Source organism: Oryzias latipes, chromosome 24 (assembly GCF_002234675.1).
Source record: "Oryzias latipes chromosome 24, ASM223467v1".
NCBI lineage: Eukaryota > Metazoa > Chordata > Actinopteri > Beloniformes > Adrianichthyidae > Oryzias > Oryzias latipes.
In genome coordinates, this window is record NC_019882.2 from 11,118,073 (window position 1) to 11,143,573 (window position 25,501).

A 25,501-nucleotide genomic window follows, 5' to 3' on the forward strand; every position below is an offset into this window, starting at 1 on the left:
GTTTAAACTTTGTTTCAAAGTTTTCAAATATAAAGATAATTATTACCAAAAGCTAAATGTCAGAAAACGTCTTTGTGCAAGACATGCATGACAGGAGTGAACCTGATTTATAAATTGCTCTTAAAAGGATGTTTAGGTTTAGAAATGTTAAAAACCCATTATTATAATTGGCTATCTCTAAACATGTTTTTTTTACAATCTCTAATTTTTTGTAAAAATGTGTTTACAGAATATATACCAGAAATCTTTCTAAATCTTCAGATTTGCATAAAACATTTATGTATTTTAAATGATTATTCAAACCTGTTGAAATAATTCTTCTATACAAACATCTTAATGTGGTTTCCTAAAGGATTTAGTTATTTCTAGACAAATAAAGAAATATTATGACGACAACAATATGCACAAGTTCACCTATCCACTGTTTTTTTTAGCCTTTTTCCCATCCATTCATTTTCTAAACATGACTGGTTCTGAACAGAGTCATGAGGATGCTGGAGCCTACCCAGCTACTGAAGGGCAAAGGCGGGAAACACCCTGAACAGTTCGCTAGTCGTTTCAAGGGCCAAACACATCACTACCATGGAGCCTTATTTATTTTATGTACAGTAAAGCCAGAAATTACCCATTACACATGCATATTTTGGACTAAGTGACACCCCCCCTCCCCTCCATGTTCCAAACAGGTAGTACCTGCTCTCTCCAAAAGGTCCAAATCCCTTTTTATTGAGAAATAAACAGCTTTTACTAAGTTATTATATTTGTCAGACTAAACATTCTTGCTCTATATTTCGTTTGTTTTCCTTTAGAGCAAGTTATAAACTACCCAATTAGATGCCTCTGTGGAAGGGGTGTGGCCTTCCAACAAGCTCACTCCTTACCGTCAACAATGGTTGCCATAGAAATTACCAAACTATTTTCTTTAATACAATAACTAAGTTTGGTGAAGTGTTAAATGTTCATAAATCTTTTTTTCTCAAGCATACTATAAAATGATTTTGCTACTCTGAATTATAACACAAAAACATTAGATAACATAACATACCATCTTCAGACTTGATGGTGGAGCTGATGGACGCAGCTGTACCAACCGGACTAGTTGGTAAAAAGGTAACAGTGCTGGTGCTTGGGGTTGTGTTGAGAATAGCCTTAGTAGTTGGAGTACTAATAGATGCGAGAGTTAACTCTTTTGGACTTGCTGTTGTATTTGTGCTTTTGCTTGTTGTGGAAAATGTTGTAGCAACAGGCTCTGTTTTGCCTGCAGTAGACTGAACTGCTGCAGTCATTTTAGAAGTTGGGTGAAATGTGGAATTTGTAATTGTTGTTGTTTCAGCTGTCGTACTGATAACTGTAGCATATTTACTAATTTGTGTTTTATTTGTGGTGGGAATAAATGTGTCAGTTGTAAAACTCTGTGTTTTGGCTGTGGTAGTAACTGTAGTAGACTGTGTTTTTGCAGTGGTAGGGAGAACTGGGGCAACTGTTGAAGTCTCTGTTTTGGTTATACAAGGAATAATGGTAGTAAGTGTTCCTTTTGTTTTGACAGAAGTAGTGTTTGTTTGAGCAACTTCTGAAGTCTGTGTTGTGATTGTAGAAGAAGTTTTTAAAGTAACTGCAAAGGTTGATGTTTTATCCGAAGATAAGCCAACTGTAGAAATTGTTGGAATATTTGTTATGGCCATAGAGGAAAAAATAGTTGAAACTGTAGAAAAAACGGTAGTGATTTCTGGAGTTTCTGTTTTAATGGTCGAAGGAATATTTGTTGTAGTTGCTGTAGTCAGTGTTTCAGCAGTAGTAGAGATAATTGTTGAAAACTCTGGTGTCTGGGTCTCAGTTGTAGTAGAAAAAACGGTAGTGATTTCTGGAGTTTGTGTTTTAATTGTAGAATGATTATTTGTTGTAGTTGCTGTAGTCAGCATATCAGCAGTAGTAGAGATGATTGTTGAAAACTTTGGAGTCTGGGTCTCAGTTGTAGAAGAAAAAACGATAGTCATTTCTGGAGTTTCTGTTTTAATTGTAGAATGACTATTTGTTGTAGTTGCTGTAGTCAGCGTTTCAGCAGTAGTAGAGATAATTGTTGAAAACTCTGGAGTCTGGGTCTCAGTTGTAGTAGAAAAAACGGTAGTGATTTCTGGAGTTTCTGTTTTAATTGTAGGAGGACTATGTGTTGTAGTTGCTGTAGTCGGTGTTTCAGCAGCAGTAGACATGATTGTTGAAAACTCTGGAGTCTGGGTCTCAGTTGTAGTAGAAAAAACTGTAGTGATTTCTGGAGTCTCTGTTTTAATGGTTGAAGGACTATTTGTTGTAGTTGCTGTAGTCAGCGTTTCAGCAGTAGTAGAGATGATTGTTGAAAACTCTGGAGTCTGGGTCTCAGTTGTAGTAGAAAAAACGGTAGTGATTTCTGGAGTTTCTGTTTTAATTGTAGAAGGACTATTTGTTGTAGTTGCTGTAGTCAGTGTTTCAGAAGTAGTAGAGATGATTGTTGAAAACTCTGGTGTCTGGGTCTCAGTTGTAGTAGAAAAAACTGTAGTGATTTCTGGAGTTTCTGTTTTAATTGTAGAAGGACTATTTGTTGTAGTTGCTGTAGTCAGCGTTTCAGCAGTAGTAGAGATGATTGTTGAAAACTCTGGAGTCTGGGTCTCAGTTGTAGTAGAAAAAACGGTAGTGATTTCTGGAGTTTGTGTTTTAATTGTAGAATGATTATTTGTTGTAGTTGCTGTAGTCAGCATATCAGCAGTAGTAGAGATGATTGTTGAAAACTTTGGAGTCTGGGTCTCAGTTGTAGTAGAAAAAACGATAGTCATTTCTGGAGTTTCTGTTTTAATTGTAGAAGGACTATTTGTTGTAGTTGCTGTAGTCAGCGTTTCAGCAGTAGTAGAGATAATTGTTGAAAACTCTGGAGTCTGGGTCTCAGTTGTAGTAGAAAAAACGGTAGTGATTTCTGGAGTTTCTGTTTTAATTGTAGAAGGACTATGTGTTGTAGTTGCTGTAGTCGGTGTTTCAGCAGCAGTAGACATGATTGTTGAAAACTCTGGAGTCTGGGTCTCAGTTGTAGTAGAAAAAACTGTAGTGATTTCTGGAGTCTCTGTTTTAATGGTTGAAGGACTATTTGTTGTAGTTGCTGTAGTCAGCGTTTCAGCAGTAGTAGAGATGATTGTTGAAAACTCTGGAGTCTGGGTCTCAGTTGTAGTAGAAAAAACTGTAGTGATTTCTGGAGTTTCTGTTTTAATTGTAGAAGGACTATTTGTTGTAGTTGCTGTAGTCAGTGTTTCAGAAGTAGTAGAGATGATTGTTGAAAACTCTGGTGTCTGGGTCTCAGTTGTAGTAGAAAAAACTGTAGTGATTTCTGGAGTTTCTGTTTTAATTGTAGAAGGACTATTTGTTGTAGTTGCTGTAGTCAGCGTTTCAGCAGTAGTAGAGATGATTGTTGAAAACTCTGGAGTCTGGGTCTCAGTTGTAGTAGAAAAAACTGTAGTGATTTCTGGAGTTTGTGTTTTAATTGTAGAATGATTATTTGTTGTAGTTGCTGTAGTCAGCATATCAGCAGTAGTAGAGATGATTGTTGAAAACTCTGGAGTCTGGGTCTCAGTTGTAGTAGAAAAAACGATAGTCATTTCTGGAGTTTCTGTTTTAATTGTAGAAGGACTATTTGTTGTAGTTGCTGTAGTCAGCGTTTCAGCAGTAGTAGAGATAATTGTTGAAAACTCTGGAGTCTGGGTCTCAGTTGTAGTAGAAAAAACGGTAGTGATTTCTGGAGTTTGTGTTTTAATTGTAGAAGGACTATTTGTTGTAGTTGCTGTAGTCAGTGTTTCAGCAGTAGTAGAGATGATTGTTGAAAACTCTGGTGTCTGGGTCTCAGTTGTAGTAGAAAAAACGGTAGTGATTTCTGGAGTTTCTGTTTTAATTGTAGAAGGATTATTTGTTGTAGTTGCTGTAGTCAGCGTTTCAGCAGTAGTAGAGATGATTGTTGAAAACTCTGGAGTCTGGGTCCCAGTTGTAGTAGAAAAAACGGTAGTGATTTCTGGAGTTTCTGTTTTAATTGTAGAAGGACTATTTGTAGTAACTGTAGTCAGTGTTTCAGAAGTAGTAGGGATGATTGTTGAAAACTCTGGAGTCTGGGTTTTCACTATAGTGGGGAAAACAGTCATTTCTGGAGTTTGTGTTGTAATTGTGGAAGGACTACTTGTAGTAACTGTTGTAGTCCGTGTTTCCGCAGTAGTTGAACTATCTGGAGTCTGGGAATCAGTTGCAGTAGAAAATACTGTTGTGATTTCTGGAGTTTCTGTTTTAATGGTGTGAGTAATATTTGGACTAACTATTCTAGTCAGTGTTTCAGCTGTAGTAGGTATGTTTGTTGCCGTTTTTGAAGTTATTGTTTCTTGTGTAGATAGAAAATTTGTTGTAGCAAACAATGTTGTGGATGCTGTTGGAATGAGTGTTGGTAGTATTGGAGTCTGTGTTTTGACAGCGGTGGATAAACGTGTAGTACCTGTTGTACTATGGGTTTCAGTACTGAAAGGAATATTAGAAGCAAATGTGGTTTTGACAGTAGCAGGGAAAATTGTAGAAGTTTCTGGAAGATTTTCTGTGGGTGTAGTAGGAATTCTTTCTGTAACTGTTGTGTAGAAAATGTTTGCAGTTGTTGAGAGAACTATAGGAATTTTTGTGGATGATGTTTCCATTGTATAAGGTATATATGTACTAAACTGTGCAGTGATGGTTGGATTAAGTACAGTTTGTGTTGTAATCTGTGTATAAGAAACTGCATCTGAAAAACACAGAATAATATGAATTAATTTGTATGGAAATGGAAAAAAAAGATAAGCTTGTAAAAAGAAAAATATCTATGATTGATGTACCCCAACAGATATTCTATTTGAAAATGTATATTATTTATGTAAAACAAAAACAAATTAAAATTCTTTAGAGTAGCCCGTATTTACTAATTTGGACATATCAATTTTATTTGTAAATGTAAAAAGCACGCTTGGAGTTTTTTACCCATTGATGCCAAACTTACGTGTAGTAGGTGGTACATGTGTTGTAGGAAGACAATCAGTGAAATCTGAAAAAACAATAGGAACAGGAATAAAGTTTGTCTTGTTTTGACTCTGTGTTTGTCCACAGAAAGATAGAACTGTTTCAAACTTCTTACTGTGTTGATACAGAGACTGGCAGAAGTTTCTGTCAGAAGGAATGGCGTTGATGCATCCACATGAGCCTGCAGAGATCTGGTCACATGCTCCATACATCAGACACTGGTCACATGACCACCGATACTGGTCCTCACAAATGCACTGGTGACCATTATTGATTGGAGTGCAAACTGCAGACAATTATGAAAGACAACAATTTCAAGATTTGCTTTCACACTTTTTCTCTACACTAGAACTTGTTGATGGGAATACAGTATATTTCTACATTTAATGATTGTGTCCTGTTAATAACACATTCTATGTAAAAACCTATTTGGCAGATTTCATCTTTTGATGTTACTTTTGTTTTTTTTTTATTAGTACACATACTTTCTTTTTGCCTTAAATGATCACATAGGCTTTTAATTTGCTTTACCTGTAGTGATATTGGACTGATTGATCTGTGTGTTTCTCTTGATACTGAATGGGTAGGAGATGTTTCTCAGAATGCTCCTCAACATGTTGACTGTTGTCAACTCTGTGATGTTCATCTCAACAGAAAGGACATATTTATAAGCAGGTGGAGGATTTGCTGAAAGACATTTGAAAGAAACAAGTTAGAAACAAACAGTAGTTTATGACTTTGTTCACTTTTATTGCTTTAAAAGAATGAAGTAGTCTATTGTTATTCATTGAGCTGTCATAGTTATCATACATCTTGAGTATTTGTTATGAGGTGCTGTGTAGGACATAATTCAGAATTAGCATTCACAAACACCTATGAAATCTCTCACACACACTAGTGAAATGCTTTTATACATACAACTGAAAATGTATTCATTCACATACACATGTGAAATCTCTCACATACACATGTGAAAATGCTCTCACATACACATGTGAAAATGCTCTTACACACACTACTGAAAATGCTCTCACATACACATGTGAAAATGCTCTCACATACACATGTGAAAATCCTCTCACATACACTACTGAAAATGCTCTCACATACACTACTGAAAATGCTCTCACATACACATGTGAAAATGCTCTCACATACACATGTGAAAATCCTCTCACATACACTACTGAAAATGCTCTCACATACACTACTGAAAATGCTCTCACATACACTACTGAAAATGCTCTCACACACACTACTGAAAATGCTCTCACATACACTACTGAAATTTTCGACAGAAACGGAAGGCATTTCAGTAGAAACGGAAGTTGGCTGATTATCGCGAGATAATCATTCGTCTGAATCATTCGAAAATGGCAGCCGGTTGCGCAAGGAAAACCACCGAAACGTGTAAGTATATTAAAAAATATCCAGTATCTGTTGTAAAATATATTTGTAAATACTTAAGATGATGTGTTTAATATGTTATATTCCTCAATCAACAACCTAGATTGTTTTGAAGCTCATCAATTTCAGTAATGCTAAAGCTAACGCTAACGCGAATTAGCGCCGAAGGCTAAAAACAAACGCTAGATATTACATCAAAAAGCAGTGACTTCTAACCGTAGTCACAAGTTATTAACACATGTTTTAAATGTGTTCATGTGTTCATATGTAGGGACAGACGAGGATGAGGAAAATCCGATCCATTTGCGGATGGAGAAAGATAGCCTGTTTGTTTTCAAGCTAGCTCGTGCCAGATGGGTAGAGACATATGATCAGATTTGACTTCATTTTAATAAACGGTTAATCGTTGTCGTACTGGGTTAAAGGTTTATGTTAAAGACCCAGAAGAGAGAGGAGGAAAGGGCTAGAAGGGAGGAACAGCGACAGGAGAGTCTGTTAAGTTTACTTGAGTTGAAATTATTGTTCTAAAATGTAATGCAGCCATTGTTTTTCCAATTTGTTTAATAAATGTATGAACAAAAATGAATAATTTACATGTATTATTTAAATCTGAGCTATTTTTAACAATCTTAAAAGGATTTTCATATAAATATCAGATGTACATATTTAGAATTTCGTTTTATATGTTAATATTTATTTTTATACATGTTAACAATAATCCTGGTCTTCTAGAGTCATGTGTGTCACAGTTGGAGCTGAAAGGAAAGCAAAGATTTGTCCTTGCAGACAGACGTGACTCTGCTCGTCCTGCATGTTCCTGGTGTTGTCCTGCTGTGGCTCAACATCTGTGGCTAAGCAGTCGCCTTTGCTGATGCACAGAATGTGCAGAATTGAACTGCAGGCAATGATTTTCATTGCAAAGGTTGGTTTTACTTCCAGTGCCCCCAGAAATATTGCTCTCCTCCTCATCTTTATCATGCCAAATGCTCTCTTCACAACAGAGCGTGTTCTGGAGTGGTTCTGGTTGTAACTGCCTCAATGGCATTCCTCATGGGTTCCCTGTAGGGTGTCAGCAGCATGATGGGATGTGCAATGCAGGGATACCCACCATCACCCAAAAGGATCCTTCAGGTGGGTTTGTTTGATTTACATAAATTTGGCTTTTACGTAGAACCCGTGAATCATGGATTGATCCTGGATTCCCAACAAAAATATCTATAAATTTGGTATTAGAGTCACATACAGCATGCATTTTAATGGAATAAAAAAGCTTCCTGTTAAAATAACAAGCTGCATTTTCTTTTAGGGCCTTTATTCTTATGTGGCAGCCATCAATGCTCCTTGTGACCCTTTGGAAGGAGAAAGACCAAGCGAGCTGCTAAAATCCAGAGGCGACTTATGGTAGTTCATTCTCACTGGGAAGCTGGGTGACCCTGCTCATCAGCTGGAGGATGCGGTCTGCCGTCCTGTGGACAACATCGCTCACGGTGGACCGTCTCATGTCAAAGACTCTGGCTACCACACTGTAAGATGTGCCACACGCCAGCCAGAAAAGAAACACCAGGACGTCAGTCTCCTGTGACCCCCCAGAGTGTGAGGAACCCGAAGCTGATTGTAGCACCTATGCTATTAGGCAGAGGTAGTCAGGCTACTGGACCAAATATAGGTTCGCACGGAGTGGTGTGTATTGAATAAAAGAGCCAAGAGTCAATAAAAAGGTAGAATGGAAAAAGCCGGCAGTTTACTGAACAATTGACAAACAACAATAAACATACAAATTTGGTTCTTAAGTAATGTTAAGACACCTTTTCAACACCCTTTATGTTGTTTTTTTCCTTTACTTTTTCTGTTAAAGTTCAAATAAAAGGTTTTGTTCAAGTTAATTTCAGTTTCAATCTATTTTAATTAAAGATGACCGGTCATTTGGTTTAAAGGGATTTTAGTTACAGAACTAAATTTATTTAACTTAAATTTAGTTTAAGCTTTCTTTTGAGTTCACTATATTTACCCTTTTCACTTTTTTGTAAATCAGTTTTGTCACTTTAAATTTACACCAAAAGTATCCTTTAAAGTTACAAAATATCAGATATCAAACAAAAGACAATTCAATATGCAAAGCAAACAAAGAACTGTTTTTCTAAATGTCCAATTGCTTAGCAAAATCCTTTAAAGTTTGTTAGCAGACGTATCCAGTTTTGGTAGTGCTCCTTTAAAGTATATTGGATCCACAGTTAGTGTTCAATCTCCTACCGCGACCTTGGCAGAGATTTTGTAGTAGTGAGGAAAAGTAAAGGACCACGTGATGCTCTACAGGCAGTCCGGATTATCGTGCTCCTTGGGTAGGCTCGCCATCCATGGATCAGGAGAAGTCCAGAACGATCCGGTCCGGAACCGTCTCCCAATTACTCTCGGGGGGACTCAAAAACCTGGCCTGCAGGACAGGCCATAAAAATAATTTTAGTCCATATGCAAAATAAAACCACTCCAAAATGAAAGCGGAGCCGCACTAGAAGGCTACGTGACTCTTTAGAAACTTAAAATGGCGGCTGCTCTTTTTTCTTTTTCATACATCCAACTCTACTTGCAAAATTAGCTTCTTTTCACACAAAATATACCCAAAATACATCAAATAAAATACATTCATGTTTCGAAGTGTCAAAGAAAATTATAAATAACTCAAAAGTACTGTTTTGTCATCTTTTCACAACTTAAATTGGTCTCAACTGGGCTCGCCTCATCACGGCAAAACCCACGCCACAAAAGTAGGCAAAATACAAAACAAAACTCACCAAAACTCGTCTGGTAATGGCATAAAATCTTATTTGGCTCACACCCCTCTTCCGGTCTGGCTAGACAACAGGTTTGCACCGTTATTTTAGTTTTTCACCGTAGTTTTTCAGCTAATGGCTACTCTGCTGCGCGTGCTTGCTGTCTCTGCCCTAAACAGGCCTATCTCTCCGCTACGCAACGCACAGGTTGGGGAGGGCTCTTGAAAAACTTTAAACTTTATCGACAACAAAAACAATTTCTCTTTTTAAACAAAAATAGTAATAAAACCTATAAATTATTAATGTTAATACTATTTATATTTTTATCCTCACAACTTTTAGCTGTTTTTATCATGTTGTTTATTAATATTTATTGACCTTTTTATATCATTGTAAAATGCTCTATTATTACTGAGTGTATTTGTAACGGGGGTTACATCCTCCCCTCCTTTTCTCATGCACGTCCTCGTACATGTTTCACACAGTTTCCATCTTTAACATCTTGGGAGCATTTAAAGAGTCAGTGAATGCTACTGCTAAGCTTTGAAATAGAGACTGGACTACAGTGACGAGTGGGTTACCTAGTTCAGGATAGGTCAGTCTCTGAGCAGGTTCCCTATGTCTGTTTGAACGTCTTAGGGGATCAGTGATGGTGTCATTAGTGTCAGTGGCTTCTGGGCACTGGTCTGTGTCAGTGACAATCTCTATGGGCATGTCAGAAATGTCTTTGGTTTGGCTGTCTGTTTCAGGGGACTTTTCAGGATCTACTTGAGGTAGGTTTTCTTCTTCAGGGTAAGTATCGACTTGGATATCTCCGTCAGTTTCGATTGGATTCTCTTCAGGTAAGTTTCTTTCTACAGGTTCGGTTAAGGACTCTTCTGGTGGGTTTGTCTCACTTGGTAAGTATGTCTCATCCGATAGTTGTTGACTCTCTTTAGCTTCAGCAGCTTTGGTTGTTTCCACTGGCGTTTGCCCTACAGCGGTTTCAGGGTTCTCTGTGTCAGGTGGGATGTAGGGACTTTTGGTTTCCACTACTAGATCATGATAATCGTAGTAATAGCCAGGATCAGAATCTTCACAATCGGACCCTTGTTCAACACTTTCTGTTTGTTGGCGTGTTTTGGGTCGCCTTGGTTTGTCTTTCACAATTTGTTCTGCTTCCTCTGGGCTAGCAGGAAGGAAACCGCATGGCAATAACAGGTCACGATGAAGGGTTCTTTGAGGACCGTCTCTTGTCTCTGGTTTAACAACATAGACAGGGAGGTTGTTTGATTGTTTCACAATGATGTAAACTTCAGGTTCCCAGCGGTCGGCTAACTTGTGCTTGCCTCGCATACGAAGGTTTCTCACGAGCACTCTGTCGCCTTCCTTCAAGGTGGACTCAACAATGCATTTATCAAATCTTGCTTTGTTGCGACTGGCCGATTTCTTTGCCATTTCAGTTGCTATTTTGTAGCTGGATTCGAGGCTTGACTTGAGGTTGCGAACGTACTCTGAGTGGGAACTTGGCTGATGGTCGACTGGCAGACCGAACGCGAGGTCGACGGGTAGCCGGGGCTGTCGGCCAAACATTAGTTCATATGGGGTAAACCCCGTCACCTCATTCTTTGTACAATTATAAGCATGTACTAAGGGTCGGACGTGTTCGCGCCAGTGTGTTTTCTTGTGATTCTCCAGTGTGCCAAGCATGCCGAGGAGGGTCCTGTTGAACCGTTCAACAGGGTTCCCTCTCGGATGGTAAGGAGTAGTTCGTACTTTTCGAATACCAGCCAGCTGACAGAGCTCCTTTATCGTGCGAGACTCGAAGTCCGGACCCTGGTCACTATGAAGTCTCTCGGGAAAACCATAGTGAGAGATGAAGTTTTCCCAGAGGAATCGAGCAACTGTGCGCGCCTTTTGGTTTGGAGTTGGCAAGGCGAGCGCATACTTCGTGAAGTGGTCTGTAATCACTAACACATCCTTCGTGTTGCTCGAATCTGGCTCTAGACTTAGAAAGTCGATGCACACCAACTCTAGTGGACGGGTGACGACAATGTTCACGAGAGGTGCGGCTTTTTCTGGTCGGGCTTTGCGACGTGTGCAACGTTCGCAAGTCTTGACCTTGAGCTCAATGTCTGTGGCCATTTTGGGCCAATAGAATCGCTTTCTCACCAGGTCCCATGTCCTTTCGACACCTAAGTGTCCCATGTCGTCGTGTAAACTTTTCAGGACAAGGGGTCTCAACTCTTGTGGTAGCACGAGTTGATACTGCGTTTGTGCACTTTCTTGTCTGGTACGATAGAGGACTCCGTCTTTAAGGACTAACTTGTTCCACTCTCTTAGCAACAAGCCAAGTTCAGGAAGCTCATTTTTTGCAGTTGGTGGGGGTTTTTCTCCCAACGTTATCTGGTTGACTATTTCTCTGATGCTTGTATCAGCATGTTGTTTTTCTTTCAAGTCTGATGTTGTAAAGTGAGGAATGACTGGCAAACCACCAAGCTGGTCCTCCTCTTCATAGCTTTGGGGGACGGCTTGGGGAGTGAGAGCAAAAGACAGAACCAAGGGATTGTCAGTGATGGACTCTGCTAGTTCGTCTGTGGACTGGTGGACAAAGTGCTTTTCACAGATGGCTTTTATTATGCTCTGGTCAACAAGGTTTGAATGGGGTGTGTCAGGTAGGTGCCTTTGTGTGAACTGTTGGATTCTTTCCAGTTCTTTCTTGGACAGCATGTCGTCTGGTTGTGCGCTATGTGGGCGTCGGGATAGTCCGTCCGCGTCCTGATTTTGTTTTCCTGCCCTGTATTGCAGTTGGAAGTCAAAGGTGGACAGCGCAGCTAACCATCTGTAACTTGTAGCGTCAAGTTTTGCGGTGGTCAAGACGTACGTTAAGGGGTTGCTGTCAGTGATCACAAGGAAAGGGCGTCCGTAAAGGTAATCTTGGAATTTTTCGGTAACTGCCCATTTTAGCGCGAGAAATTCTAACTTGTGTGCAGGGTACTTAGCTTCACACTTTGACAACCCGCGGCTTGCGAAGGCGATCACACGTTTCTGACCTTCTTGTGTTTGGTAGAGGGCTGCCCCCAACCCTGAAGTGCTTGCGTCTGTGTGCAAGGTAAAGGGAAGAGTAGGGTCGGCAAACCCGAGCACTGGGGCACTTGTCAATTTTTCGATGATTTCGTCAAATGCTGTTTGACAGTCCACATTCCATCTTGCTCCAAAAGGATCTTTGGGGTTATGATATTGGGCTGTGCCGGCTTTGGCACTTGTCTTTTTATGCAGAGGTGGATATCCGCTTGTGAGTTGGTTGAGAGGTCGCATGATCTTTGAATAATCCTTTATGAATCTGCGATAGTATCCACAGAATCCTAAGAATGTCCGCAATTCCTTCAAAGTGTTTGGTTTTGGCCAGGTTTTGAGTGACGAGATTTTCTCAGGATCAGTCTCGATTCCTTTTTCTGAGATGATGTGGCCAAGGTACTTTACGGAGCTCTGGAAAAACCTGCACTTTTGTGGCGACAGTTTTAGACCATACTCTTTCAAACGACCCAGGACTTGCAAGAGGCGTTCTTCGTGTTCCTCCAAGGTTGAAGAGAACACTATTAGGTCGTCAAGGAACACAAGGGCTTGTTTCAGGTTGAGCTCTCCCACGCAACGCTCCATGAGCCTCTGGAACGTGCTGGGGGCATTTGTGATTCCTTGAGGCATTCTATTAAACTCAAAGAAACCGAGGGGGCAGACGAAGGCAGTTTTCTGTTTATCGGCCTCCTCCATTTCTATCTGATAGAAGCCTGATTTTAGGTCTAAGACCGAAAACCAGTGTGATCCACTTAAAGCCGAGAAAGACTCCTCGAGATTGGGTAAGGCGTACGAGTCTTTTACAGTCTGCAGATTTAACTTTCTGTAGTCAATGCATAATCTGACATCTCCATTTTTCTTGCGAACGACTACAATCGGGGACGAAAAGGGAGATTCAGACTCGCGAATGACTCCGGTATCGAGGAGCTGTTGCAAGTGGTTGCGTACTGCCTCCAAGTCTTGCGGATGTATCGGCCTGGCCCTGTGTTTGAAAGGTGTAGGGTCGCTGAGAGTGATGTGGTGCTTGATTTTTCCAGTACGACCAAAGTCAAGCTCGTGTTGGGCAAATACCTCTGGCATTGAGTTTAACTTGTCTGTTATTCTTTGTTTCCACTCACTAGAGATGGGGGAATCACCAAAATCAAACTGGAGATTTGACTTGTTCTCAGATTTTGGATTCACTGTTTTATTGTTTGCAGGCTGGACACTTTGGATAGCATGAATCTCTGCAATGATTGTCTTTGGGGTGAGTGTGATGGCATGATCAGATTCGTTCTTGAGGATGACTGGTATGCAGCGAGGGAACTTGGATGGGAGGGTTGCTAACCCATCTTCGACAAAAAGGCCACCAGGTAAAGAGGTGGTTGTTGGCGCCTCAACAGTCACCCATTTTCCAGTTTCTGGTACTCTGCGAGTTATCGATCCTTCCAAAACTTTTGTTTGTCCAGCTCCAATAGTTTCACAATCAGTACTGTGGAGTCTGACTTCACCCAAGCCTGAATTAACGGAGTGTTTTTTTCTGGCTGCAAGGGTTTTGAGAACGACTTTGTACCCATATGGAACTGAATGTTTTTCTTTGGAATCTACAACCAATCCGTACTGCTCATACAAGATGTCCAAGGTGTTAGTACCTATCAGCAGCGAAGGTGAGTTGGAGCTTAAGTTGGGAACGATCAGAGCTAGTGTTGGCACTTCAATGTCCGCACCCAATGAACTCTTGGGGAACGTGATGGCAGTTTCGATAAAGCCAAGGTAGGGGACATTCTGGCCGTTCGCTCCTTCTACCTCCAGCAGGTCGTTTAAGCTGTGGACAGGTAAGTGAGACAGTTTTTCTTCGTAGAAGGATTGGGAGATCGTCGTTACTTGCGAGCCCGTGTCTAATAGACAGCTGCACACATGATCGTCAATGGCTACTTGGGCAGTGCACTTCGCTCCAACAAGACCTTTTGGAAGAGAAAGTGACATTTCAGCTTGTGTGTGGAAGTTCAAGACGCGTTTCTTTTCCTTGGGACTCTTTGTCTTTGGCTCAGCTCCAATTTGTCCCACAACTGGAGCCCTCTTTAGTTTAAAAAAGTAGGTTCTTGTCCATTCACTTTGTCCCATGCCATCTGCTTGTCTCTTAAGAGTTTCCTTTTTTCAGCAACTAGGGGAGAGTTTGGCTCATTTTCACACTGGGGCTTGATGTGCCCGTCCTCCCCACATCTGAAGCAGTACCAGGGCTTTGGACGATTTCTTGGATGAGGTTCTGATTTTTGTTCTGAAGGCTGTGGCTTTGGAGTTTTGAAACTTTCAGGGGGGACTTTTGTCTTGGTCGAGTTTGTGGATTTTGACTTGACTTTACTGTTTGAGTCTTTTTTGTTCTTTAGAGATGCAAGATGGGACTGCAGATTGGCGATCTGCTTCTTGAGGTCTTGTATTTCAGAAAGGGGGTCAACAGTTTTTGATGTATCTCGCTCTGGACTTTGGGACTGAGCGCCTTGGTAGTTGGAAAACACTTTTGGCGTTGTTGTATTCAAGTGCTGTTTCATGCGCGACATTTTCGCTGTGCGCCTTTTCTCAGCAGTCCGGAGCATGAGAAGGAGTTCGGAAAAGTTAGGTGGAATTTGCCTTTTCTGTTCGAGTTGGAGCTCTGCTATTAGCTCATTGTCCCAACAGCCTCTTATGAACTGCTTTAACAGCTGCTTGTCTAGTTCACCAGCAGGAACACCACCTCTTATGAACGTGGTGTTCAGCATGACTTGAAGACGCTGGAGGTAAGACGATGGTGCCTCACCATTATTCTGCACAGTGTTCAAGTATTTGGCAAAGAGGTCGTCTCCATCTTCAACCGTACCGAAGGCAGAGTCGAGTATTTTCAAGTAGGTGGAAGGAGGTGACTCTGTAGGTATGTGCTTTACCAGATCGACAGCAGGTGAAGAGAGACTTTCCAAGAGCCTCCTGGATTTGCATGAATCAGGCTGTCTGGGGTCTTTTAAAAGGAGTTCCACACTCGAGCGCCAGCTCTCATAGTCGACTTCGTTGTTTGGGTGGGGACAGCGCCCTGAAAAGGGTCTCAATCTGAAAGGAGTGTTCATCTGAGCATTGAAGTCTTCAGTTCTCAGCACATGTTCCACTATTACTTTCTGAAGCTCTGGTGGGTTTACTTCAGAAGGTTTGAGAGTGGGTGTCTTAACACTGACCTGCACTCGTGGGGGATTCTCAACTGGAGCTTGGATCAGTGGGTGGACTGGTTCAAGAGTTGGTGGGTTCTCTTGCAGAGGACTGAGAGGAGCATTCGTGTCAGGGACTTGGGGTGAGTCCTGGCGGTCACCTGAGTCATTTTCGTCAGGGTTAACTACTTGGCTTATAGAGGAAAGTTCGTCTCTCAGTAAGTCTGCAAAGTCTTTACCTGTCAGTCTTGCAATGTCTCTCAGTTCAGTCAGGTAAGTCTGAGTAGCTGTCTTGCTAACTACGGGGCTGTAAACTGAGCTTAATGCTTCGACAAGGTAAAGTATGTCAGGTTTGTTCTTGGGTGAGAATCTGTATGGCAGTAAGCTAGATAATGCCTGGACTGGTGCACTGGACGCGTACTCAAGAAAGGACTGCTTGCCCTTTTCTGGACACGGGGGATCTACAGGTACCATTGTCTGAATGGACCCATATTGTTTGAGGAAGTCAAAAAGCTCTTCATCAGATTCAGTGTCAGTTAAACCAGTAATAAGAAGTGAGTTCGGTATCTTAACATTACTTTGTTGCACGGCTTCCATTTTTTGTTCAGTTCTTAGTCAAATTTGAGCTCTGAAAATTATTTACGAACCACTCCTGGCTGGCTCGCCAAGAATTTGTAGCACCTATGCTATTAGGCAGAGGTAGTCAGGCTACTGGACCAAATATAGGTTCGCACGGAGTGGTGTGTATTGAATAAAAGAGCCAAGAGTCAATAAAAAGGTAGAATGGAAAAAGCCGGCAGTTTACTGAACAATTGACAAACAACAATAAACATACAAATTTGGTTCTTAAGTAATGTTAAGACACCTTTTCAACACCCTTTATGTTGTTTTTTTCCTTTACTTTTTCTGTTAAAGTTCAAATAAAAGGTTTTGTTCAAGTTAATTTCAGTTTCAATCTATTTTAATTAAAGATGACCGGTCATTTGGTTTAAAGGGATTTTAGTTACAGAACTAAATTTATTTAACTTAAATTTAGTTTAAGCTTTCTTTTGAGTTCACTATATTTACCCTTTTCACTTTTTTGTAAATCAGTTTTGTCACTTTAAATTTACACCAAAAGTATCCTTTAAAGTTACAAAATATCAGATATCAAACAAAAGACAATTCAATATGCAAAGCAAACAAAGAACTGTTTTTCTAAATGTCCAATTGCTTAGCAAAATCCTTTAAAGTTTGTTAGCAGACGTATCCAGTTTTGGTAGTGCTCCTTTAAAGTATATTGGATCCACAGTTAGTGTTCAATCTCCTACCGCGACCTTGGCAGAGATTTTGTAGTAGTGAGGAAAAGTAAAGGACCACGTGATGCTCTACAGGCAGTCCGGATTATCGTGCTCCTTGGGTAGGCTCGCCATCCATGGATCAGGAGAAGTCCAGAACGATCCGGTCCGGAACCGTCTCCCAATTACTCTCGGGGGGACTCAAAAACCTGGCCTGCAGGACAGGCCATAAAAATAATTTTAGTCCATATGCAAAATAAAACCACTCCAAAATGAAAGCGGAGCCGCACTAGAAGGCTACGTGACTCTTTAGAAACTTAAAATGGCGGCTGCTCTTTTTTCTTTTTCATACATCCAACTCTACTTGCAAAATTAGCTTCTTTTCACACAAAATATACCCAAAATACATCAAATAAAATACATTCATGTTTCGAAGTGTCAAAGAAAATTATAAATAACTCAAAAGTACTGTTTTGTCATCTTTTCACAACTTAAATTGGTCTCAACTGGGCTCGCCTCATCACGGCAAAACCCACGCCACAAAAGTAGGCAAAATACAAAACAAAACTCACCAAAACTCGTCTGGTAATGGCATAAAATCTTATTTGGCTCACACCCCTCTTCCGGTCTGGCTAGACAACAGGTTTGCACCGTTATTTTAGTTTTTCACCGTAGTTTTTCAGCTAATGGCTACTCTGCTGCGCGTGCTTGCTGTCTCTGCCCTAAACAGGCCTATCTCTCCGCTACGCAACGCACAGGTTGGGGAGGGCTCTTGAAAAACTTTAAACTTTATCGACAACAAAAACAATTTCTCTTTTTAAACAAAAATAGTAATAAAACCTATAAATTATTAATGTTAATACTATTTATATTTTTATCCTCACAACTTTTAGCTGTTTTTATCATGTTGTTTATTAATATTTATTGACCTTTTTATATCATTGTAAAATGCTCTATTATTACTGAGTGTATTTGTAACGGGGGTTACATGATGCTTCAGGACCATCGACCCAGATGCTCGATGGTCCTGCGGGTCAACCGAAAATCCAGTCTTGTGTCGGACTGACCGTCAGCGTAAAGGGCCAGGACAGACACCTTTGTGTTGGTAAAGCAGTAGAGACGTGGAAGACCCTGGAAAATGCAACATTAATTATTTCATTGAGGAAATTAAATCACATTTTTTTAATGTTTCTATTTATTTTGATATCTTACATTTTAGATTATGAAGTATTTATTAATTCTGGAAAATCTCGTGGTTTTTATTTGGCTGGGTTTTTGGATTTTCATTTAAACTTTTAAAAATGAAAGTTTTTGTTTTGTTTTTGTTTAAAACAAGTGATATGGTTTGACTCTGAATAAAAAATTCTAAACTTTGAACTCAAAGTGTTTCATGTAATTGGACTACACAACTCACTTGAAAAAGAATGTTAAACTCTTACCCAGCAGACTGTGTAACCTTGAGCATGATTAGTAACAAAGTTTAAGTTAAAGTTTAAGTTTAACTAAAAAAAAAGCTTTAAGTTTAACTCACAAGTTATTCTGTCTGGTCAGGGCATCCAGAGGAAATCTTCTGAGATGTCTGCTTGTCCTTGCCGTCCTGTGATGCTGCATATCTGCTCGTTTTCAGTTTGATCTCACGAAAAACGGTTGAATTATTGCCAGGAACACGGACAGATTCATTTTCAAAGCCATTTTCAGTAAGGTGTAAGAAAACTACAGAAAACAATGCCTCCTTGCAAGAGCCCGTTAATCGTTCAGCGGCACAAAAACAAAATAAATATTGGCATGAAAAATAACTTGGGGGTTTATTTATGAACAAATACATTAAATCAACACCAAAGTGTTTGTAATTTAATTATTTATAAATCAGTCACGTTTTCCATGATCAGAACACAGCAGATTCATAAATAGTCTTTGTAAAATGTTCATATTTATTATGTTTTTACTCTGACAAATAAGTGTCATTCTCCGCGTTAAATAGGAGTAGTTCGCCTCCAGACCAGGTGGTGGCGGTAATGCGCCACTTTGTTTCCGTGTCAAGCGCGTTATGAACAACACCCAAAAGAAAAAAGTACTGAGCACGGGTGTCTGAATTGCTTTTAAATTCAGAGAACTATATATAGTTCTGCACTATATAGGGTTTTAGTAGTTAGGGATCAGGGCAGGAATTCGGACACAGGTTCATTTCCACTGAAATGCCTTCAGTCGACCAACTTCGTTTCTAACAATAAAGTAAAAAATAAAAACGTTGTTTCTACTGAAATGCCTTCCGTTTCTATTAAAATTTCACATGTGTATGTGAGAGAATTTTGGATAGTGTGTGTGAGAGCATTTTCACATGTGTATGTGAGAGGATTTTCACATGTGTATGTGAGAGGATTTTCACATGTGTATGTGAGAGCATTTTCAGTAGTGTGTGTGAGAGCATTTTCAGTAGTGTATGTGAAAGCATTTTCACATGTGTATGTGAGAGCATTTTCAGTAGTGTGTGTGAGAGCATTTTCAGTAGTGTGTGTGAGAGCATTTCACATGTGTATGTGAGAGATTTCACATGTGTATGTGAAAGAATACATTTTCAGTTGTATGTATACAAGCATTTCACTAGTGTGTATGAGAGATTTCACATGTGTTTATGAATGCTAATTCTGAATAATGTCCTACACGGCACCTCATAATTTGTAATCATTTCTCTAGACACTGACCCAGATTCTAGAAATCAATAATACATAAAAATTGTTGGGTTTAAGTTGTCTCTTCCTGAGTTGTCCTCTTTTGTGTAAAATTTGTAGTTGGTTTAAACTGAGGGTAAACATATAGACTGATAGTAAAGTCCAGTGTTATAGAGGAATTGCTAAATCTTTAAAAACTGTCTAACTGTTAATACTACCATAAAAGGATTATTGGTTTTAAAAATGTAACTGACAAAAAAACCATTTGATTTAGCCACAGTGACGTGTTGTGATCAAACTTACGTGTAGTAGGTGGTAAATATGTTGTAGGTGATAAATGGGTTGTAGGTGGTAAATGTGTTGTAGGAAGACAATCAGTGAAATCTGAAAAAACAATAGGAACAGGAATAAAGTTTGTCTTGTTTTGACTCTGTGTTTGTCCACAGAAAGATAGAACTGTTTCAAACTTCTTACTGTGTTGATACAGAGACTGGCAGAAGTTTCTGTCATAAGGAATGGTGTTGATGCATCCACATGAGCCTGCAGAGATCTGGTCACATGCTCCATACATCAGACACTGGTCACATGACCACCGATACTGGTCCTCACAAATGCACTGGTGACCATTATTGATTGGAGTGCAAACTGCAGACAATTATGAAAGACGACAATTTCAAGATTTGCTTTCACACTTTTTCTCTACACTAAACTTGTTGATGGGAATACAGTATATTTCTACATTTAATGATTGTGTCCTGTTAATAACACATTCTATGTAAAAACCTATTTGGCAGATTTCATCTTTTCATGTTACTCTTGTTTTTTTTTTATTAGTACACATACTTTCTTTTTGCCCTAAATGATCACATAGGCTTTTAATTTGCTTTACCTGTAGTGATATTGGACTGATTGATCTGTGTGTTTCTCTTGATACTGAGTGGGTAGGAGATGTTTCTCAGAATGCTCCTCAACATGTTGACTGTTGTCAAATCTGTGATGTTCATCTCAACAGAAAGGACATATTTATAAGCAGGTGGAGGATTTGCTGAAAGACATTTGAAAGAAACAAGTTAGAAACAAACAGTAGTTTATGACTTTGTTCACTTTTATTGCTTTAAAAGAATGAAGTAGTCTATTGTTATTCATTGAGCTGTCATAGTTATCACACATCTTCAGTATTTGTAATCATTTCTCTAGACACTGACCCAGATTCTAGAAATCAATAATACATAGAAATTGTTGGGTTTGAGTTGTCTCATCCTGAGTTGTCCTCTTTTGTGTAAAATTTGTAGTTAGTTTAAACTGAGGGTAAACATATAGACAGATAGTAAAGTCCAGTGTTATAGAGGAATTGCTAAATCTTTAAAAACTGTCTAACTGTTAATACTACCATAAAAGGATTATTGGTTTTAAAAATGTAACTGACAAAAAAACCATTTGATTTAGCCACAGTGACGTGTTGTGATCAAACTTACGTGTAGTAGGTGGTAAATATGTTGTAGGTGATAAATGTGTTGTAGGTGGTAAATGTGTTGTAGGAAGACAATGAGTGAAATCTGAAAAAACAATAGGAACAGGAATAAAGTTTGTCTTGATTTGACTCTGTGTTTGTCCACAGAAAGATAGAACTGTTTCAAACTTCTTACTGTGTTGATCCAGAGACTGGCAGAAGTTTCTGTCAGAAGGAATGGCGTTGATGCATCCACATGAGCCTGCAGAGATCTGGTCACATGCTCCATACATCAGACACTGGTCACATGACCACCGAAACTGGTCCTCACAAATGCACTGGTGACCATTATTGATTGGAGTGCAAACTGCAGACAATTATGAAAGACGACAATTTCAAGATTTGCTTTCACACTTTTTCTCTACACTAAACTTGTTGATGGGAATACAGTATATTTCTACATTTAATGATTGTGTCGTGTTAATAACACATTCTATGTAATAACCTATTTGGCAGATTTCATCTTTTCATGTTACTCTTGTTTTTTTTTATTAGTACACATACTTTCTTTTTTCCTTAAATGATCACATAGGCTTTTAATTTGCTTTACCTGTAGTGATATTGGACTGATTGATCTGTGTGTTTCTCTTGATACTGAGAGGGTAGGAGATGTTTCTCAAAATGCTCCTCAACATGTTGACTGTTGTCAAATCTGTGATGTTCATCTCAACAGAAAGGACATATTTATAAGCAGGTGGAGGATTTGCTGAAAGACATTTGAAAGAAACAAGTTAGAAACAAACAGTAGTTTATGACTTTGTTCACTTTTATTGCTTTAAAAGAATGAAGTAGTCTATTGTTATTCATTGAGCTGTCATAGTTATCATACATCTTGAGTATTTGTAATCATTTCTCTAGACACTGACCCAGATTCTAGAAATCAATAATACATAAAAATTGTTGGGTTTGAGTTGTCTCATCCTGAGTTGTCCTCTTTTGTGTAAAATTTGTAGTTAGTTTAAACTGAGGGTAAACATATAGACTGATAGTAAAGTCCAGTGTTATAGAGGAATTGCTAAATCTTTAAAAACTGTCTAACTGTTAATACTACCATAAAAGGATTATTGGTTTTAAAAATGTAACTGACAAAAAAACCATTTGATTTAGCCACAGTGACCTGTTGTGATCAAACTTACGTGTAGTAGGTGGTAAATATGTTGTAGGGGATAAATGTGTTGTAGGTGGTAAATGTGTTGTAGGAAGACAATCAGTGAAATCTGAAAAAAACAATAGGAACAGGAATAAAGTTTGTCTTGTTTTGACTCTGTGTTTGTCCACAGAAAGATAGAACTGTTTCAAACTTCTTACTGTGTTGATCCAAAGACTGGCAGAAGTTTCTGTCTGAAGGAATGGTGTTGATGCATCCACATGAGCCTGCAAAGATCTGGTCACATGCTCCATACATCAGACACTGGTCACATGACCACCGATACTGGTCCTCACAAATGCACTGGTGACCATTATTGATTGGAGTGCAAACTGCAAACAATTATGAAAGACAACAATTTCAAGATTTGATTTCACACTTTTTCTCTACACTAGAACTTGTTGATGGGAATACAGTATATTTCTACATTTAATGATTGTGTCCTGTTAATAACACATTCTATGTAAAAACCTATTTGGCAGATTTCATCTTTTCATGTTACTCTTGTTTTTTTTTTATTAGTACACATACTTTCTTTTTGCCCTAAATGATCACATAGGCTTTTAATTTGCTTTACCTGTAGTGATATTGGACTGATTGATCTGTGTGTTTCTCTTGATACTGAGAGGGTAGGAGATGTTTCTCAGAATGCTCCTCAACATGTTGACTGTTGTCAAATCTGTGATGTTCATCTCAACAGAAAGGACATATTTATAAGCAGGTGGAGGATTTGCTGAAAGACATTTGAAAGAAACAAGTTAGAAACAAACAGTAGTTTATGACTTTGTTCACTTTTATTGCTTTAAAAGAATCAAGTAGTCTATTGTTATTCATTGAGCTGTCATAGTTATCACACATCTTCAGTATTTGTAATCATTTCTCTAGACACTGACCCAGATTCTAGAAATCAATAATACATAGAAATTGTTGGGTTTGAGTTGTCTCATCCTGAGTTGTCCTCTTTTGTGTAAAATTTGTAGTTAGTTTAAACTGAGGGTAAACATATAGACAGATAGTAAAGTCCAGTGTTATAGAGGAATTGCTAAATCTTTAAAAACTGTCTAACTGTTAATACTACCATAAAAGGATTATTGGTTTTAAAAATGTAACTGACAAAAAAACCATTTGATTTAGCCACAGTGACGTGTTGTGATCAAACTTACGTGTAGTAGGTGGTAAATATGTTGTAGGTGATAAATGTGTTGTAGGTGGTAAATGTGTTGTAGGAAGACAATGAGTGAAATCTGAAAAAACAATAGGAACAGGAATAAAGTTTGTCTTGTTTTGACTCTGTGTTTGTCCACAGAAAGATAGAACTGTTTCAAACTTCTTACTGTGTTGATCCAGAGACTGGCAGAAGTTTCTGTCAGAAGGAATGGCGTTGATGCATCCACATGAGCCTGCAGAGATCTGGTCACATGCTCCATACATCAGACACTGGTCACATGACCACCGAAACTGGTCCTCACAAATGCACTGGTGACCATTATTGATTGGAGTGCAAACTGCAGACAATTATGAAAGACGACAATTTCAAGATTTGCTTTCACACTTTTTCTCTACACTAAACTTGTTGATGGGAATACAGTATATTTCTACATTTAATGATTGTGTCGTGTTAATAACACATTCTATGTAATAACCTATTTGGCAGATTTCATCTTTTCATGTTACTCTTGTTTTTTTTTATTAGTACACATACTTTCTTTTTTCCTTAAATGATCACATAGGCTTTTAATTTGCTTTACCTGTAGTGATATTGGACTGATTGATCTGTGTGTTTCTCTTGATACTGAGAGGGTAGGAGATGTTTCTCAAAATGCTCCTCAACATGTTGACTGTTGTCAACTCTGTGATGTTCATCTCAACAGAAAGGACATATTTATAAGCAGGTGGAGGATTTGCTGAAAGACATTTGAAAGAAACAAGTTAGAAACAAACAGTAGTTTATGACTTTGTTCACTTTTATTGCTTTAAAAGAATGAAGTAGTCTATTGTTATTCATTGAGCTGTCATAGTTATCATACATCTTGAGTATTTGTAATCATTTCTCTAGACACTGACCCAGATTCTAGAAATCAATAATACATAAAAATTGTTGGGTTTGAGTTGTCTCATCCTGAGTTGTCCTCTTTTGTGTAAAATTTGTAGTTAGTTTAAACTGAGGGTAAACATATAGACTGATAGTAAAGTCCAGTGTTATAGAGGAATTGCTAAATCTTTAAAAACTGTCTAACTGTTAATACTACCATAAAAGGATTATTGGTTTTAAAAATGTAACTGACAAAAAAACCATTTGATTTAGCCACAGTGACCTGTTGTGATCAAACTTACGTGTAGTAGGTGGTAAATATGTTGTAGGTGATAAATGGGTTGTAGGTGGTAAATGTGTTGTAGGAAGACAATCAGTGAAATCTGAAAAAACAATAGGAACAGGAATAAAGTTTGTCTTGTTTTGACTCTGTGTTTGTCCACAGAAAGATAGAACTGTTTCAAACTTCTTACTGTGTTGATCCAAAGACTGGCAGAAGTTTCTGTCTGAAGGAATGGTGTTGATGCATCCACATGAGCCTGCAAAGATCTGGTCACATGCTCCATACATCAGACACTGGTCACATGACCACCGATACTGGTCCTCACAAATGCACTGGTGACCATTATTGATTGGAGTGCAAACTGCAAACAATTATGAAAGACAACAATTTCAAGATTTGATTTCACACTTTTTCTCTACACTAGAACTTGTTGATGGGAATACAGTATATTTCTACATTTAATGATTGTGTCCTGTTAATAACACATTCTATGTAAAAACCTATTTGGCAGATTTCATCTTTTCATGTTACTCTTGTTTATTTTTATTAGTACACATACTTTCTTTTTGCCTTAAATGATCACATAGGCTTTTAATTTGCTTTACCTGTAGTGATATTGGACTGATTGATCTGTGTGTTTCTCTTGATACTGAGTGGGTAGGAGATGTTTCTCAGAATGCTCCTCAACATGTTGACTGTTGTCAACTCTGTGATGTTCATCTCAACAGAAAGGACATATTTATAAGCAGGTGGAGGATTTGCTGAAATACATTTGAAAGAAACAAGTTAGAAACAAACAGTAGTTTATGACTTTGTTCACTTTTACTGCTTTAAAAGAATGAAGTAGTCTATTGTTATTCATTGAGCTGTCATAGTTATCATACATCTTGAGTATTTGTAATCATTTCTCTAGACACTGACCCAGATTCTAGAAATCAATAATACATAGAAATTGTTGGGTTTGAGTTGTCTCTTCCTGAGTTGTCCTCTTTTGTGTAAAATCTGTAGTTAGTTTAAACTGAGGGTAAACATATAGACAGATAGTAAAGTCCAGTGTTATAGAGGAATTGCTAAATCTTTAAAAACTGTCTAACTGTTAATACTACCATAAAAGGATTATTGGTTTTAAAAATGTAACTGACAAAAAAACCATTTGATTTAGCCA

At 38.6% G+C, this 25,501-nt stretch overlaps 2 protein-coding genes and 1 long non-coding RNA gene across 3 annotated transcripts; all 3 read right to left on the bottom strand.

Moving 5' to 3' along the window:
* Positions 1 to 1,001: 1,001 nt before the first annotated feature.
* LOC110013739 (mucin-2-like) lies at positions 1,002 to 4,762 on the bottom strand. The gene has a single exon (XM_020700255.2). It carries the CDS (start codon positions 4,680 to 4,682, stop codon positions 1,002 to 1,004), a length of 3,681 nt encoding a protein of 1,226 aa, XP_020555914.2. The 5' UTR covers positions 4,683 to 4,762.
* A 235-nt stretch (positions 4,763 to 4,997) lies between these two features.
* LOC110014577 lies at positions 4,998 to 25,248 on the bottom strand. The gene is made up of 16 exons (XM_023953291.1): positions 24,942 to 25,248; positions 24,527 to 24,697; positions 24,356 to 24,436; positions 23,770 to 23,925; positions 23,356 to 23,526; positions 23,185 to 23,265; positions 22,599 to 22,754; positions 22,183 to 22,353; positions 22,011 to 22,091; positions 21,425 to 21,580; positions 21,011 to 21,181; positions 20,840 to 20,920; positions 20,254 to 20,409; positions 19,668 to 20,009; positions 5,572 to 5,727; positions 4,998 to 5,326 (listed from the first exon to the last, which is right to left on the bottom strand). Exons 1-16 carry the CDS (start codon positions 25,054 to 25,056, stop codon positions 4,998 to 5,000), a joined length of 2,574 nt encoding a protein of 857 aa, XP_023809059.1. The 5' UTR covers positions 25,057 to 25,248.
* LOC111947079 lies at positions 16,192 to 17,677 on the bottom strand. The gene is made up of 2 exons (XR_002872878.1): positions 17,268 to 17,677; positions 16,192 to 16,909 (listed from the first exon to the last, which is right to left on the bottom strand). It is a non-coding gene; the product is annotated as an uncharacterized LOC111947079 (long non-coding RNA).
* Positions 25,249 to 25,501: the final 253 nt, after the last annotated feature.

Coding starts and splice junctions, on each gene's coding strand:
- LOC110013739 (XM_020700255.2), bottom strand. CDS start 4,682: ATGGAAACATCATCCACAAAAATTCCTATAGTTCTCTCAACAACTGCA.
- LOC110014577 (XM_023953291.1), bottom strand. CDS start 25,056: ATGAACATCACAGAGTTGACAACAGTCAACATGTTGAGGAGCATTCTG. Junction 24,698..24,941: donor TCAGTCCAATATCACTACAG/GTAAAGCAAATT, acceptor AATTGTTTGCAG/TTTGCACTCCAATCAATAAT. Junction 21,182..21,424: donor TCAGTCCAATATCACTACAG/GTAAAGCAAATT, acceptor AATTGTCTGCAG/TTTGCACTCCAATCAATAAT.